Here is a 17,352-nt window from a genome sequence, read left to right as displayed (position 1 = left end):
AGCTCTTTCTAAGGGACCCAACAGAGTAGGTACCTCTCACCTGAAGACGGTGGAATAAATCCTGACAACAAATAATTTTAAGTTTAAACTACCGTCGTCAAAACCCTTTAGAATTGAATTAGTGAAATATCAGCCTTTGAAATGTGCATTGTAATGAAACGAAGTGGTTTAGCCTCAGAAAATCATTTGCTGAAGTAAAGACATCTCGTTATTGAAAATGAGAAACTGAGCTTACTCTGTGGATGTTAGTGACATTTTATTTTTGAACCTGTAAACTTCATGCATTGGTAACCCTGCCTATTCGGGATGTTGTTTACAAATGGCTGCCTGTTGGTTACCATTTTTGATGCTGGCATTTGTAAACGATTACAGGGCTGGTTATATTAATATTGTCATGGGGTTTGTGGAGAAAATATATTTTCAGATTATATATTTGTTTTGTAAGTAACTAGCTATGTAATTTTTCAAAATAACAATGTTGGATTTTTGTTATTGTGAATAGGTTAACTCTTACCAATTTTTGTTAAGGAAGGCTTTCTGTTATGTTATGTTGATATAAGGTCAATTATATACAAACTTAATGATTTCAATTGTCTCAAAATTTCAGGTTTTACAATCAGTGTATGTTACCCAAATGTACATTACATAAACTGGAGTTTGGCAACTGAGAGAGAACTCTCTCACAAAGAAAGAGATTATAACCACCTGGCATACATTGAAGTAGCAGTGTATCCCTGTGATCTGACAGATGATTCATGTGATATAAATTGTTGCAGTGATAAGGTATGTTATAAGAAGATCTGGGAATAATAGTAGAATAAAACATTGTTATTGTTCCTATTGAAGGTTTGAATGCCATGTTTCTTCTTATCTACTCCATGCAGCTCGATCACATTAATGTCTATGCTTTCTAACTGCCATACTCTCATTTGGCACATGTTACCTCTATGTGCTGTTTGTAGAATACAGGATGATGGACAAAAGACCAACAGTTGTAGATTGATTTTGAAATGCATTAGCTTGCAGGCATACATGTCCCCATTATGCACCAGTTGTATACACAATGTGCAGTGAATGCCTAACAAAAATTAAAATATTGATACTTTGATTTAATTACCCATTAGTGTACTTAACAATTTTTGTTTCAGGATTGCTCTCCAGAGCAGAAATCTAGTTTCACCTGCTTGGAAGGTTTAAAGGATGGTCAGAAAACTGGAAGTTTGACTGCAGGGAACTGTTATCATCTCTCAGAGTGTTCACACAGTGAATGGCTTTATAATTTTTGTTATGTGATTACAAATACTCCTTACCTGGGCCAGTATTTTGTTACACAGAAGAAAGTTGACTCTCTTGCAGCATTTAGTGATGCAGTGGTGTATAAGAACATTTTTTATTTTAAAATGAGAACTGTTGGTGAAGCAAGTGACAGTGGTGCATTTGATCATTATAAGTATGGCACTTTAATAAAGATTTTGCTCTTAGATAGTGAAGGTTTTTTGGGCAACAGGCAAAAACATCTTCTAATGCCATCAAACGTGTTTTATCCACACGGTGACATCTGCAGCGACTCAACTCCAGTAAGGTTCCTTGTGAACCACGAAGCCCGTTGTGTAAGAGAAATCTCAAGAAATCAGTGCAAAGAAGCTGCAAATTCACCGTTTAGTGCACAAAGCTATAATATTGGTGATTCCATGACTAAAACTTCAGACATATTAGATTTTTTTCATGTAGCTAAGGACAGTCGTGGACAGAATTCTGTTCAAACTGAATTTAAATTTCTGTGTTTCAATAATGGTTCTGATTACGTTACATTTTCAAACAATGTTTTCAGATCTAATGTGAGTAACCTACTGTTTAATCAACAAATATTTGAAGATGATCTTTCTTTGTGTGAGTGTTCTGGATCTGTTGAAGATATTCTAATGACATCTTATGATGATGAAAGAGAAGTTTGTCATAACGTATTAATTTCAGTATCATACGACTTTGTTTGGAAAGGAACAGATATATTGAATCTTACGGCAACATACGTACTTGCTGATGTGCCAGTATCTCCATCTGGTTTCATTGCATTAAAAAACAATATATCAGATTTGCATGGCAATGTGACGAATAATTTCATCATGCCCAGATATGAGGCTATGGACCAAGTGAAACTCTTTGTGTCACAACGTTTTTTAGCTACGTTTAGACATTACAAATCTGTTCGTATGTCGGATGTTAATATAAGTGCTGCGGAACACAGTGGTACCTACTCTGGAAATCACGGCTATGAAATTGGACACCCAGTACTGGCGGTACGCAAGCATGGTACATTACACAGTTGGGAACAGGTTGTAGTTGCAGTCTGGGGAAATGGTAAGTACATAACATATGAAACTGATTTAATTTATATTTATTTTATTGTGTTCTAATTTAAATGATAACGTATCATCTGACAACTACATTTAAATAATAATGAGAGGACTGATGCTACATGAAATATCAGTGCCAATGGGCAGTGATTCTCTCCCTTTTTTGATGCATGACCTTGAAAGAGTGGTTGGTTTTTCCAAGGTCATTTGTGTACAAATTAATTATCGGTAATGTTGTGGGATATTTAAATGGAGGAGGTGTTATAATGATTCACATGTAACAATTACTGTTATAGTTTTTGCATATGGGCATATGAAATATTTAAAGTTGTCAGACATATCTGTCTTCCAAGGATCTGAGGCTGTAACAAGCCCTGTCTCCATATTCCTGAAGGATAGCGACTGTTCCAAAAATTATATATCCTCGTCCACATCACTCAGCTGGTCACATCGAACAAATGGAAGATGTAAAGGGATTATGCTTGACACAACTGTTTATTTGCAAAAGTAAACAAAAAACCCTGAAAGTAGCTGTTGGTTAAAAAATACTAGTTTGTCAATTTACGAAGAATATGCAACATAAGGCTTACTAGAATTTGTAGATCACTGGTTGAATACAATGCTAACTAAAAATTGTGGAGTGCCGGTTGAGTCAACTAGTGAAGCCGGTGCCATTTGCCAATTGGTCATAAACTATTTTGCCAGTCCCATGGCTTTTGATCCGTTGAGGTGGTCCCTGCTTCTTGCTTGCTTAAATCTCAAAAAGATTACAAATTATAGGTTATGCATACTTGAATTTACTCTGTCTGTAGTTTTCTTGCTCAAAGTCAGGTATATTTGTGAAATTTAATGTGATTACTTAGTATGTTGTATGATACATGTTTCTGACGGCCTCAGTGGTCCTAACTTCTGAAAAATATAAGTTGGATTTGGTTTAGTCTGGGTAGCTTGTTTCCTATCGTAAAATTAATTACAGAGAAAGGCACATACTTCTTTATTTTAGTCTGTTTGTTTACAATAATATTAGTCAAATTATATTTATCTGTTTATTATTCATTTGAGTAAAATGATTTACATCAGTTTTTATGAGTTTGTGATGAATGTCTAGGTATATATAATAAAAATTATCTCTTGGTTATCCGTACAGTTGGCGGTTGAGTTTAGTTTGTAATGAATCTCTGAAGATGTTTGTAATATTCTCATCTTGTTATCTGAATAATATCTGCTTTCATCGGTATATATTAATCTAAAACATCGTTTGTCATTAAATAGGTATGATAACTGAGAGCTGCACGTAATTAATATGCATAAACTTATAATTATTCCATTCAATACTGCTCAGTGCTGTAGTTAGTGTTCATAACATGTTTATTCATGGTGAGGATAAATATTCTCATTTGAATAATTTCACAGCCTTACAACATGATTTACAGGATTTTGTTAATCCTTAGAAGCATTAATTTATCTAAATAATACTTAAAAATGTAGTTCGTACCTCAAAGAAAACAAGACATTTCTGTTACTAAAATCAAGTTACTAGTGCTGTATAGGGAAATAATCACTGTATATTCTGTGATATATGTAACCTGTAGGCAAAAAAGCAGAGTTATTGAAGATTGAAACAGATGTAACATATAATTATCAACTTCGCTATAAAGAGTAGACACTGTGGCATTTCTCAAGTATACATTCACGTTTATCCTTAAACGTTTTTCAGTTGGTATCGCTATTTGAGAATTTTTCTTTCTACACTCTGAATACATAGAATAAACTGTATGACTACTTACTTAGAATACATGATGGTCCTCATCAACCCATGAGCTGCAGTTCGCATCTCTATATTGCAGAGCACGTGAAAATTATGACGAATAAAAAAAGCCTAAGTAGAGGCGATTGCTTTGTGGTGTAATTACACTACTGTCGTGTAACAAGAATTGCAATCACGTGGAAAATTCATTTCACATGAACTTTTAAGTGACGAGTCCTTTGGGTATGGGGGCAATGGAGGTGGTTCCTTTGGAGATGTGGATTGGTTTGTATTTTCCTTTTCACCGTTTGCCATCAGTCTGTCCCACATCCGGTTGAACTTCCAGGCAATCAGCTGTACTGGCGTAGGTTGAATGGCTGTCACATAACTGGTTTTGCTAGTTCGTGCTGTATAATAACTTGAATCTGACATACGGCGAAATCCTGCGTTATCCACGCTATATTCTTTGGGCATTACAATTACTTCTCCTGCACGATGGCCCACAACAATCACTCTTTTGTTTCCCTTGATTAGTCTTGGGTTATGTCGCACGGCAGTGTAAATTATTACCCCACCGACTATTAGGCTGACAGCTAGTGCAGAGCAGAATATTGCCCATATCATAATTTGTTGGTTATTCAACAACCATGGGCGATAACTTTCACTTGGTAGGGTTGTGTATGCTCGGCAGTTCAGAGGGGAAATTGTGATATCCTGAGATATTGCACACATTGTGTAAGATGTATTTGGTGTAGTTGTAAATTCTGCACTGAACGTATTTAACGAATCACGTTTTTCTTTCATGAAGTAAGTGTAATTACAGCGTATATTATTAGTGTCATCAGTGTTCATCCAAAGCAGTACATGTTCGTCGATTGCTTGAATTTTGACTTTCAATTTCTTGTTGTGGTCATCTTCTACAATCTCAAAATTTTTAATACTGTTGAATGAGACAAATGAATGTTCGTCATTGTTCCTTTTTGTTAAAATATGAATTCTGTCTTCACTGCATGTTGTGCAGGTGCATTTTATGTCTTGGTATGTGCCAGTGGAGTCTGTTGTGGATGGAGTAGTAAAATCATCTGTCACAGCGTCTGTGGTTGAAACTGAAGAACTGGAAGTTGTTTCAATTGTGGTTGGAATGGTTGACTCAGTTGTAATAGTTTCCATTGTGGATGAAGTAATGGGCTCAGTTGTGGTTATTTCCGTTGAAGATGAAGTAATGGGCTCAGTTGTGGTTATTTCCGTTGAAGATGAAGTAATGGGCTCAGTTGTGGTTATTTCCGTTGAAGATGAAGTAGTGGACTCAGTTGTGGTTATTTCCGTTGAAGATGAAGTAATGGGCTCAGTTGTGGTTATTTCCGTTGAAGATGAAGTAATGGACTCAGTTGTGGTTTTTTCCGTTGAAGATGAAGTAATGGGCTCAGTTGTGGTTATTTCCGTTGAAGATGAAGTAATGGACTCAGTTGTGGTTATTTCCGTTGAAGATGAAGTAATGGACTCAGTTGTGGTTTTTTCCGTTGAAGATGAAGTAATGGGCTCAGTTGTGGTTATTTCCGTTGAAGATGGAGTAGTGGACTCAGTTGTGGTTATTACCGTTGAAGATGAAGTAATGGACTCAGTTGTGGTTATCTCCGTTGAAGATGAAGTAATGGACTCAGTTGTGGTTTCAATTGCAGGTGATGTAGTGAAGTCAGTTGTGGAAGATACAGTTGTAATCGTGCAGGCACTGAAGTCTGCATATTTGAGCAATTTTCCCGCATTGTGTTTTGGTGACTGACATTCTGGGAAGTCAGTAACGTTGATTATATTGTTTTTTATTAATTGCTGCAGCCAAGCTAAATCACAGTCACAGTCCCAGTTGTTATGTGCTAATGTTACTGCCACATTTTTACTTCTTTGTATGGCGATATCAAATATTCCTTCAGGCAATGTTTTAAAGTTATTTTTATGCAGAGAGACTTGGAAGTATTCTCTGTATGATGATATTTCGAATACGTCTGCAGGTAAGGTTTCTAGGTTATTATCACCAAAATTAATTGTTTGGAGTTTGTTCGCTGATGATGCAAGTATTCTGGACTCTACGATCCTTAAATTTGAAGACATCACGTCTAGTGCTACCATATTAGTTAAACCATTTAACATGTCAGATTTCAGTCTTTCTAAATTGTTGTTGTTTATACTAAGCCTTTGGAGACTGTTCATATTGGTTTCATGTAAGAACTTATTCAAAATGTCATCTTTTATGTGATGTGAAATTTGAAGTGTAAATAAATTTGGTACATCATTCAAAATTCCTGCTGCAACAGATAGAGAATTTCCGTTGATCGATAAATCTAGTTGCTCAAGTAGATACAGACCTCGAAAACAATTTTTCTTGAGTTGTACTATTGTGCCTTCCAAAGTGAGATAAGAAATGTTTTGAAAGTTTTTGCTATAGAATGCATTTTCTTCAATAGTTGTTGCGATGCTAGTTGTAATTTGCAGTTTATCTATATAAATTTTGGTATTCAAAGGCGGTAGCCAACCATCTTGCAGAGTGTATCCCGGGAAGATGCAATCTTCTATAAGGAGCTTGTATTTACCTGCAGGCAACTGTAATCAGAAATCGGTATTCTTATCAGACCTTGAAATGTCATAATAATAATTATTATTATTATTACCGCTACATTAATTTAGTTTAAAACATTTAAGTATAAGAACTAATATTATTTGTAAGATTTGAGGTTTCTGGGTTGTTGCGCCGTATAGTCTGGTAGAAGTTTACCGACGTTTCAGAGGTCCTTGCTGCCTCCATCATCAGGGCCTCTTTGAGCACGCTAGGCGATTTTACTCTGTCCGAGTGAATTCGCTAGAGAGTAGTACGTAAAATTTCATAGTGTAATTGAGGCTTCACTTTGAGTAAGCTCTTATCGCTCGTCAGCGTCTGCTTATTCAACATATTCCAGCTACTGCTCATATCTGGACCCCATCTTCCCCAGCCGCTTCCTGAGGGCGCGCTGGGTCAGGTAGACGAAGTATCCACTTGACATGAGAATGAAGCTCTAAGGACTATATTTTAACCCAAGAGAGAGGAAGAAACAAAAGATTGGAGAAGCTTTATAATTTGTATCCTTAGTAAAGTATTATTAGTGTAATCAAATTAAGCTTTGCTTCCTGTAATAAGTATTCAGATCGGAATTCAGTATTTTTAGTTGGGAATTTAGTCTTTCCATGAATAATACGCAGCTGTGTCAGTGCTAGACCCAATTCCTTGCTTGTTCCGGATGCACTGATCAGTGTGCTCCTCAACTCCAATACATGTCACAGTCAGTGGCCAAACGTCATACCTTTAATTTACCCGTCTTTCCTCTACTTATTCGCAAGTTTCTTCCAGCTCGTAAAATCATTGCCAAAGTGAAGCACTGTTTTCCCACAAATTGTCACACTTTGTGACCATAGAAATTGAAATTTGAATTGTCAGTGGTCAAGCCATGTTAAAACGCTCTTAAGACAATAAAAACTAACTAGGTGAATGAAGGAACGTTCATTTTTTTCATATCCTCCATTTTTATTAGTGCTGCCATCATCACTTTTATAGCGAACTAAAATGGCCAGATCTTTCCTCAGAATGATAAATAAGAATGCCCGTTTACTTACACTGTTGCTGTTGATGTAATTGGCCACGAATTCACCTGCATTGTCGGGAATATGGGAACATATGATCTGTCCAGACACTTGTCTGCATTCTCCATTGTTCTGTGCTGTCCGAAGGGTGTCGTTGCTCTGGTTGTTAGGCGCCTCGTCGCTTGGCTCTGGGTCGTCCTGGGGATATGCATACGCGCTCACGAGGACCAAAATGATGAGGATCATGCATACTAAGCTGACCAGGCCCCTTATCAGTTTCGAGTCGAAAGTTCGGCCACGACAACTGCAATAGGAAAAATCTGTGTATATAATGGTTGGTGATCATTTGCTGTTAAAGGATTTTGAGCCATGGGATAATATTTATGGTGTGGGGGGGGGTATTAGCCAGCGTAGCTCAGTCAGTATAGTTCCCCGACAGGAGCAAAGGATTTTTCCTCTAGCCTATGCGTTCAGACCGACTCTGGGGCCCACCAATGGGTACCGGGGTCCTTTCCCCGGGGTAAAAGCACAGCCGGGGCGTGATGCTGACCACTCACCCCATCTAGTGCCGAGGTTAAGAAAAAGTAGGAGCTATACTACCTCTCCCCCCAAACGCCTTCATGGCGTATAGTGGGACAGCTTTACTTTACTTTACTTTTTTTGGGGGGGGGGAGTGGAGTCTGCACGTGTCGGGCCTCATCCCGAGGTCTGGGTCTGGTGGTAAATATGTTCATGGCCGGTCCGATTTGGGGCTTGGTTCAAATGATAGCAGCCGAACGTTATGTAGAATATTTAGGGTTTTCTTTTGGGGTTTAATGCGGAAGTGCGGCGTTAAAAGTGTGTGCCCTGGCAAGTTGTTTCAGGCTAAAAGAAAGAAATTAACTTGAATCATAATATAAGGCCGTTCTCGTTTTGTTTTAATGACAGATTTTTATTTTAAACGCAGAATTAAACAATGAACAACGCACAAAGAGCAAATATGGAAATTATTTTAGTTAGATGATTTTAGTACTAAAGCAAAGAATGTAGTATATTCTGTGGGTTTTTTTCTTTTATTTGTATAGAGGGACGTACTTTATCCATTACATTCCTTGTGGTTGCTGACAACCACCCTTGCCCTTAGGCTACGCCGTCTGTATTTGGCCATGATGGCGACACCACGGCACTCACATCGCCACCGGGGCACTGTCCTGGCTGGACTCCGGTCCCAGGGTTATGTAAAAGATAAAGTGGGTACTCTCAAACACGAGAAGTAAAATAAACTGGAGGCTGAACCTGGTTATCCAAGAGACGTCAGAGTGCACATGGCAAAAGCTGAGTTACTGGTTTGATATGTGCTTAGCTAAAAACGGAGCGCGTTTCGAAATGATGTACACTAAAACGTACAGCGCTTTGTTGTTCTGTCTTGTCACATTCAATAATTATTTTATTGTGAAATACCGCCATAATTTTATGGAAACCGTTTGTCCAATCGACTGTTGGATTAAGTAGCAAACATATGAACACTGTTAGGTACAAATTTTTCTTTACTGCATAATAGTTTAGATTAATTGGTTGTTTTTGCCCCAGTACTAAATTTTGGTATTAAACAGACCCGCATTCATCATTGCTGGATATATAAGACGTGATATCTCATTTTTAATTTACAAGTATCGAGACTTCATCCTACGCGTCTACTAAACTTTGAATCGGGAAAAAATTTATACAGAGACTGATGAAGTTCAAGAAAGAAACCGTATTTTTTAACTTTCAAAATAAGTTATTTATCCGAATTGTGGATCTGGGAAAATGAAAGAAACACTGGTGCCCCCTCCCCCCTATAAAAAACTTTTCAACATCAGATCTCGTTAGTTTTAGTTTGTTAGAATTAGATGTTTCGGTCTGTCAAACTTTGCAGTTCGCAGCTTTGTTTGGTTTCGACGTCTGCTGTTACGACTTGTATGGCTGCTAACACTGGTGGGCTACGTTACACAGGTTAATCAAAACTGCTCTGCTCTGTTGAAGGTAGGGCGCTGTTACTCTAGATATTTACGCAAAACATTATCTTATATTATTTCTAGTCAATAAATTCCCCACCTTTTACGGAACACTAAGGTTTATAACTCTGTCTACAAGAGCCCGCCACTGGATTCTTTCATTAGCCAGTTGAATTCAATCCACGACTTCACATTATATTTCTCTGAAATCTGTTTTAATAGGTCTGTTATCTTCCAATCTGGTGACAGATCTCCCAACTGTTCTCTTCCATTCACGTTTTGTGAGTAAAATTTTGTATGTATTTTGCATCTGTCCCATGCATGCTACATGTCCCCCCTGTCTCATCCTCCTCCGTTTGATTATTCTAATAATATTTACTGAAGAGTACGTGTTGTGAAGTTGATTATACAACTTCCTCTGTAATCCTCTTTCTTAGGTCCGAATATTCTCCCCAACACTTCTCTCAAACGCCTTGAATTTGTGTTCTTATCTGAAAGAACAGGTTTCACACACGTATAAAATAACGGGCAACACAAGTAATGGTAGTGATTATTTTTTTAAGATCACTACTTCTCCTATATTAGATCGTTTTATGTTTCTTTCATTAGCAAATACAAAGTAATTACTTTAATTTATATGTGCTGCTTGTTTAGATGTGTTTTTAGGTACTGCTTAGACTTTTCCTTTTTCTTGACGGGTAGTGCACCAGTTTCGTACGTGTAGGTGCCTAAGTTTATATATACAGGGTGTCGTTAAAAGATGCATACACATTTTATTTCGAAATATTAAGTCTGTTATCGATTTCCATGTGTTATGTTCTCGAGGAGAATGTAGTGTGGTCTAGACCTTACAGATTGGAAATAATATAAAAGATTGTTATTTAAACTGCTAGAAGCGTTGTAGATAACAAATTGTGGTCCACCCTATACCTGCAGCTCCTTCCGAATTGTATTGTGTTGTTCTATCTTAAGCTATTCTAGCGCTTTGCATAAATTAGTTTCTTCTCTACATTAAATTACAGATTGTTTTTTTATTTATTATTGACTGCAAATGGGTTTATACCCGGTGGCAGTGTCCTACAATAACATACAAAACAATGAGACAGAACAGAACAATGAGATACATCAACACAATGAGACAGAACAAAACAATAAACAAAAGGACACAACAAAAACAATAAGACACAATAAACAATGAGATACATCAACACAGAGACAGAACAAAACAATAAACAAAAGGACACAACAAAAACAATATGACACCCAAACAATGGGATACATCAACACAATGAGACACAACAAAACAATAAACAAAGGACACAACAAAAACAATAAGACACAATAAACAATGAGATACATCAACACAGAGACAGAACAAAACAATAAACAAAAGGACACAACAAAAACAATATGACACACAAACAATGGGATACATCAACACAATGAGACACAACAAAACAATAAACAAAGGACACAACAAAAACCATAAGACACAACATACAATGAGATACATCAACACAGAGACAGAACAAAACAATAAAAAAGGACACAACAAAAACAACACATCCCACTCAAAATCAACCAACTCATAAATTACAAAACCATCCAACCTCAAGTACTTAACTTAAAAAAAAGAACTTAATACCACCTAGACATAAGACAATAACTGTAATGTATTACAAACGTCATGAACTGATGCACTCACACAACAATACAATGAGACACAACAATACAACATACCACACTCAAAATAAAACATCTGACACAATAAAAAAACACACATCCACTAATTAATCACAATACTTAAGAGTGGAATATAAAGTCCGCTCTCAGTACATGAAAATTTTATCCCAAAGAACTACAGCCCTTCATCACTTGGAGACTAAGACACTTCACTTCACTTATCACCATTTATTCCCAACTTAATAACCCTTAGCTTGTAACTACTTTTCTGACCCTCTTTCTAAAGGTGCCTAATTTACAGGGGAAAGACTCTAGCACGCCTGGAGGTAATTGGTTCCAGCTTCTTATGGTCCTATTTACAAAGGAATATTTGCCTACATCCGTTCTTTGTTTCCTAGTCCTAATTTTCCGAGTATGATCGTCCCTGCCCAGGTAGCATGGCTTTAATAATCTATCCTCTATCATTTTCCAAGCCCGGCCCCCCGTGTATGCTTTGAAAAGGGCGCACATTCGGGCTATCAATCTACGCTGTGCCAATGTTTCCCAACCAGATTCGTTCGTGAAATTAGCAAATTTAGCCGCTCTCTTCTGCACCCGATTTAGTGCTCTTACCTGTCCTTCCCTGTAAGGGTCCCAACACACAGTTCCATATTCAAGTATCGGTCTCACTAGCGACGTATAAGCTAAACGTTTCGTATTGTTATTTCCCTTTTTTAGTATACGCATTACGAAATGGAGAGCCTTCCATGCTTTAATTAGTGTATAATTCACATGATCTGCCCAGCTCAGATCACTGCGAATAAGTATTCCTAAGTACTTAAAGCTATTTGCCTCTGGAATTAATTGATCCCCAAAAAAGTAACTCAGCTTATCCTTCACCCTAGCTCTATTGAAGCTGACTGCTTTACTTTTACCTGGATTTATCTTCATTTCATTTTCTACCGCCCATTCCCATAATCTATTCATATCTGTCTGTAACTTATCAATGTCACTACTATCCATTATTTTCCTGTATACTATACAATCATCAGCGAAAAGCCGTATATTTGAATCAATGTTTTTCCAAATATCATTAACATAAGCTAGGAATAGCAAGGGACCTAATACGCTCCCTTGCGGCACCCCTGACGTTACCCTGACTTCATGAGATAGCTGTCCTTCCACTCTTACTCTTTGCGAACGTCCTAAGAGAAATTCCTTTACCCATAACACTACCCTCAAGTCCACACCGGTTGCAGCAATTTTTGTAATCAGCCTATCGTGTGGGACTAAATCGAATGCCTTTGAGAAATCTATTATAACCGCATCAGTCCTGATTCCCTCGTCCAATGAATCAGCAACATCTTGACAAACCGTGACTACTTGACTTTCGCATGAGTACCCTGGTCTAAACCCATGTTGACCCTCATATAACCACTCACTCCTTTCCCAGACTTGCCTTAGATACCCTGCTATAACGTGCTCCATTTGCTTGCAAACCACCGAGGTTAAACTGACCGGTCTATAGTTCCCAACTACCGATCGATCTCCCCCTTTATAAATAGGGACCACTATAGCTTTCTTCCAGTCCCCTGGGATAGAATTGTTGTTCATCGTTACCTCCAGCAGACGCGCAAGGTATGGAATCATTGCTTCCCCACCTAACTTTAAAATTTCCCCGGGGATGCCATCTGATCCGACGGATTTATTTTTCCCGATTGCTGCTATCCGTTTCCTTATGATATTGATACTAATGGTAAACGTTTTATCTGAATCTGTTGATTGGATTAGCTGGTTATTTAGCGAAATTATCCGTTCGCAACTGAATACCGACGCATAATAAGCGTTAAGGGAGTTGGCCTTTTCTGTTTGATCTGTGATGAGGTTTCCTTTAACGCCCTTGATTGCCGGAATAGTTTCTCTATTACCCTTACGTCTTTTAACATATTTGTAAAACTCTGTCCAGCTTCTCCCCTCTCTTTGCAAGACCGAAGTTAAGAATGTCTCCTGAGCCTTCTTTTTTACTATCAGCAACTCCTTGGATAACCGTTTCAGCTCCGCTTGGTACTGCCCTCCAGAATTTCTCTTATTATAAACCCTCCTCACCTTTACCTTCAGACGTTTCACTTCCTTGGTATAATATTCCGGATCCGGATTTTTACTCAGGATTCTTTGAGGTACAAAACGATCGATACCCTCGAAGACTATATCCTTATAGCTTTCCCATATCTCTTCCACGCTACTACCATTTCCAGCCCATAATTTAAACTTTTCCCGAAGAAAGCTTTGTAATCCTAAAACATTTGTTTTATGGAACATGGGGACTAATCTTTCTACCTGCGGTTCACGGATTTTTTCTTCCCATTCCACTTCTAATATTACCCCACTGTGGTCACTGATCCCCTGCACAATGCTGCAAGAGGTGAGCGAACTTTCAGGCCGGACCAGGTAAACATCCAGCAATGCATCCCCTCGGGTTGGCCTATCGACTACCTGCTTGTACCCATTTTCCCATACCAGTCTATTTATAAATGCCTGATTTCTGCTAGTACCTTCCACGTTTCCCTTCCAATCTGCGTAGGGCAAATTTAAATCACCCCCAATGATACTACGCTTCGTAGAATTTCCTAAATGACTAGTTCGTGCTGCCAATCGTTCAAAAACTTGCATGTCCTCGTTAGGAGCTCTGTATATTCCTATAATTTCCCACGAATATTTTGTATCTATTCCTTTCACTTCTACCGCAATCATCTCAAAATCCTCATCTACCCATAACTCCGTACAGGCAATGAAATGTTTAACACATATGAAAACCCCACCACCACGGGCAGACCTATCTCTCCTGAAAGTTGTAAAATCTGTCCTAAAAACTTCAGCATTGCTAATATCTTCTTTAAGCCAAGACTCCGTGCCTATAACAATATCGGGGTTATACGTGTCAACTAAATTCCAAAGCTCTAAGGCTTTATTATAGATACTCCTACAGTTAACCTGCAGCACCACTAACGACTTGCCTTCAACCCTATATGCTGCTACCGAAGTTAAAGTTTCTGCCCCTGCCCTAGCTTCTATTTCCCTACTCACCAATTTACTCGTCTCTGTTCCCCTTATTTCATGCAAAGCCTTCTGTTCTCCAGTTGATGAATGCCGCGTTTCCCTGGTTGTCCTCGTTTTGTGGCGCTAATGTTTATTTTATTCCTCTCTGCAGTCCCCGTGTGTTTTCTGTATTCTGTGAACATTGTTTGGTGTGTTTATTCAGTCCTCCGAGACTCGTACACATCGACCTTTGTAATTTCGATCGTTGGCCTACGCTTATCTCATTGTCCGAGAATTTGTATACACGCTTAATTAATGCCCCGTGTAAACTTAAACCAGTATCAAGTTTCACCAAATTTAATACGCACAAAATTACTAGCTCTATGGAGCAGACATGATTAGACATCTAGCAATTGTATCTGAATACTGGTATATGTAAAAGTGTTCTTTTTGACTTCGTCCATCGTCTGAATTATATAATTATGAAATTACAAGGTCCATGTCTGATTCTAGTTCATCCAGGGAGCCCAACAGGCTTTCTGTCATTTTTCCATCTTTTTTACCTGAAGACAGAAGCAAAATGTAACGTACGTCGTCAGAAAGATTCAGGCTTGAAGAGCATTGTTTATAAAATCTGAGACAGAATCCCGATCTTCCGATAAACACTATTATTTTTGTAAGACTTGAGGTTCTCACAGCAGTGGGTATGAAGATTTCTGTCTTCTGGGTTGTTGCGCTGTGTAGTCTGGTCGATGTTTACCAACGTTTCAGAGGTCATGCTGCCTCCGTCATCAGGGCGATGAGTATGAAGATTTCTGTCTTCTGGGTTGTTGCGCTGTGTAGTCTGGTCGATGTTTACCAACGTTTCGGAGGTCGTACTGCCTCCGTCATCAGGGCGATGAAGGTTTCTGTCTTCTGGGTTGTTGCGCTGTGTAGTCTGGTCGATGTTTACCAACGTTTCTGAGGTCATACTGCCTCCATCATCAGGGCGATGAGTATGAAGATTTCTGTCTTCTGGGTTGTTGCGCTGTGTAGTCTGGTCGATGTTAACCAACGTTTCAGAGGTCATACTGCCTCCGTCATCAGGGTGATGAGTATGAAGATTTCTGTCTTCTGGGTTGTTGCACTGTGTAATTTGGTCGATGTTTATCAACGTTTCGGAGGTCATACTGCCTCCGTCATCAGGGCGATGAAGATTTCCGTCTTCTGGGTTGTTGCGCTGTGTAGTCTGGTCGATGTTAACAGCGCAACAACCCAGAAGACGGAAATCTTCACTATTATTTTTCTTGTCGGTGGATCAGAAATTATTTGCAATCACTCATGTAAATTTTTGATTTTAAGAAATTTGCTGGGTGAATCTGGTTATCTGTTCGTTTAGGAGACACATTATCTCATGTGTACAGCATAATGGACGTTGTCATGTCACGCGCTAGGCCAGTGCTGGGTTTGTTGTGTGTTCAACAGATGGAAACTCCACTGGCCTTCCTGAACTGGTAAAACTCGCTCTGATGAAGAACACAGGTTATGTAGTTCCTCAGTTTTCACTTTTCTCCTGTCACTACATGATTTCTCCTAGGTGCGAATGTTCTACTCGGAACTCTTTTCTTATACAGTCCCAAACTTTGTCCTTTCAGGGTGAGATAATAAAGTTTTATACCCACATAAAAGAGTACGTAAGATAGTCGTATTGTGTGTTTTAATTTTGATTTTAATAGGAATTGAAAAATAAAACATCCTAAATTTAATGTTAGCAGACATTCTTCGAAGTTTCAGTGTAGTTTATTTTGTGAATGTAACTTGAACTCGTTTCTGTAGTCCCCAGCTATCTTGTCCTTAACAAAACTACTCTATTCACTCCTCTCTCTCTCTTACTTACCTCTCATTATGAGTACGTTCTTCTGTCTTAACATTGGCTGATTTTTCACTCTCCTGATTTTTACGCATCTATGAAAACTTTTACCGTCTTCTCAGCTTTAGAAGTGATTGAAAATTCAATGTTAGTTATTAATATTTTGTCCTTTTCCTAATTGTTCCACTCTCTGCTTCCCGACACTATGCGATTCTTTGAGTAGCATAACCTCACTTTTCTCATCGCACAAACGACACTGATGAAAACTTTCATATTAGGTGTCGCACTGACAGCAAAATGCTCCCCGCATCCGATAACAAGTATTATTTGATACGTTTAGCCATTAGTGTATCGCATTTTCCTATCTTATCCATTCATCTCACTTCGATTATTAATTTAGTGTTACAACTTTCCTGCCATATGTTCGCTTATAATTCCATGCGATTCGATTACATACCTGTCCTCCCACATGATGAAATGTGTAACAATTTTACATGATACTTACGTTTACATCAAGTACAGTCACATGCTTTATTTCCAGTTCGAGTTTAATCGTATTCAGATATGCCCTGAATTGGGGGGATTAACTTAGACCTTCATCTGTACAGTGCTTAGTAAATCACTGCTCGTACATTGAGAGTACATACTGTTTATTTTAATAAATTTATCTTCTCTGCTCTGATGACATTAACATTGACATTTATTAAGTCTGTTGATTATAGTTTACAATTTTGCGTATTACTCCATATTCTGATGCCCACTTCTAAATGTCTTTACGTCGGTTTTATCATTTTGCATTGTCTACTTTTATTGTGAACCTTATTACTATCTCTCATCTTTACCACTCTCCCATTTTATGATTATTCCTGTTTTATCACTGATCTCATCCATTTCTCTTTATATCTGTTTATCCTAACTGTAGCTTGTCATTATTTTTATTCTGTCCTCCTACTTCCAATTTCTGGCCCAGCACTCGTGAATCTTTTGTCTATAACCTGCTCTGGTTTTCTTACATCTCAGTATGTGGCTCCAGCCTTCTTTATTGCACTGCAGGACAAATTTACCTGTTCTGCATTTCCCCTAACACTCCTCAGCGTCCAGACGCCCAGTCTCAAGCATCCA

General features: G+C 38.2%; 2 protein-coding genes across 5 annotated transcripts in view; one reads left to right on the top strand and one right to left on the bottom strand.

The window, feature by feature from the left end:
- The first annotated feature begins 314 nt into the window (after nt 1-314).
- The window catches only part of LOC110836801 (tectonic-2), a 134,477-nt gene continuing 117,439 nt past the window's right edge, over nt 315-17,352 (top strand). For all 4 annotated transcript variants that reach the window (XR_015535291.1, XR_015535292.1, XM_087349430.1 and 1 more), the window contains exons 1-3: nt 315-440; nt 608-783; nt 1,149-2,358. Coding sequence is in view for 2 of the 4 variants with exons in the window: in XM_087349430.1 (XP_087205556.1) it covers nt 320-440; nt 608-783; nt 1,149-2,358 (1,507 nt within the window). In the remaining 2 variants the exon portion in view is untranslated. The remainder of the gene's footprint in view (nt 441-607; nt 784-1,148; nt 2,359-17,352) is intronic.
- On the bottom strand, nt 3,333-16,726 carry LOC147873716 (uncharacterized). The gene is made up of 4 exons (XM_087349429.1): nt 16,258-16,726; nt 7,741-8,011; nt 4,142-6,696; nt 3,333-3,940 (listed from the first exon to the last, which is right to left on the bottom strand). Exons 1-3 carry the CDS (start codon nt 16,323-16,325, stop codon nt 4,264-4,266), a joined length of 2,772 nt encoding a protein of 923 aa, XP_087205555.1. The 5' UTR covers nt 16,326-16,726; the 3' UTR covers nt 3,333-3,940; nt 4,142-4,263.

This window comes from Zootermopsis nevadensis, unplaced genomic scaffold (assembly GCF_977971745.1).
Source record: "Zootermopsis nevadensis isolate Lab colony 2312 unplaced genomic scaffold, Znev_1.0 Znev_ptg000016l, whole genome shotgun sequence".
NCBI lineage: Eukaryota > Metazoa > Arthropoda > Insecta > Blattodea > Termopsidae > Zootermopsis > Zootermopsis nevadensis.
The sequence above is the reverse complement of the archived record's forward strand: the minus strand, read 5'-3'. Positions and strand labels throughout refer to the sequence as shown.

What these genes read in the sequence shown, in the direction of transcription:
- LOC147873716 (XM_087349429.1), bottom strand. Translation starts at nt 16,325, where the DNA reads ATGCGTAAAAATCAGGAGAGTGAAAAATCAGCCAATGTTAAGACAGAA. An exon ending in GAACGTACTCATAATGAGAG is followed by an intron (nt 8,012 to 16,257) that starts GTAAGTAAGAGA and finishes TTCCTATTGCAG; the next exon opens with TTGTCGTGGCCGAACTTTCG. An exon ending in ATTACATCAACAGCAACAGT is followed by an intron (nt 6,697 to 7,740) that starts GTAAGTAAACGG and finishes TTCTGATTACAG; the next exon opens with TTGCCTGCAGGTAAATACAA.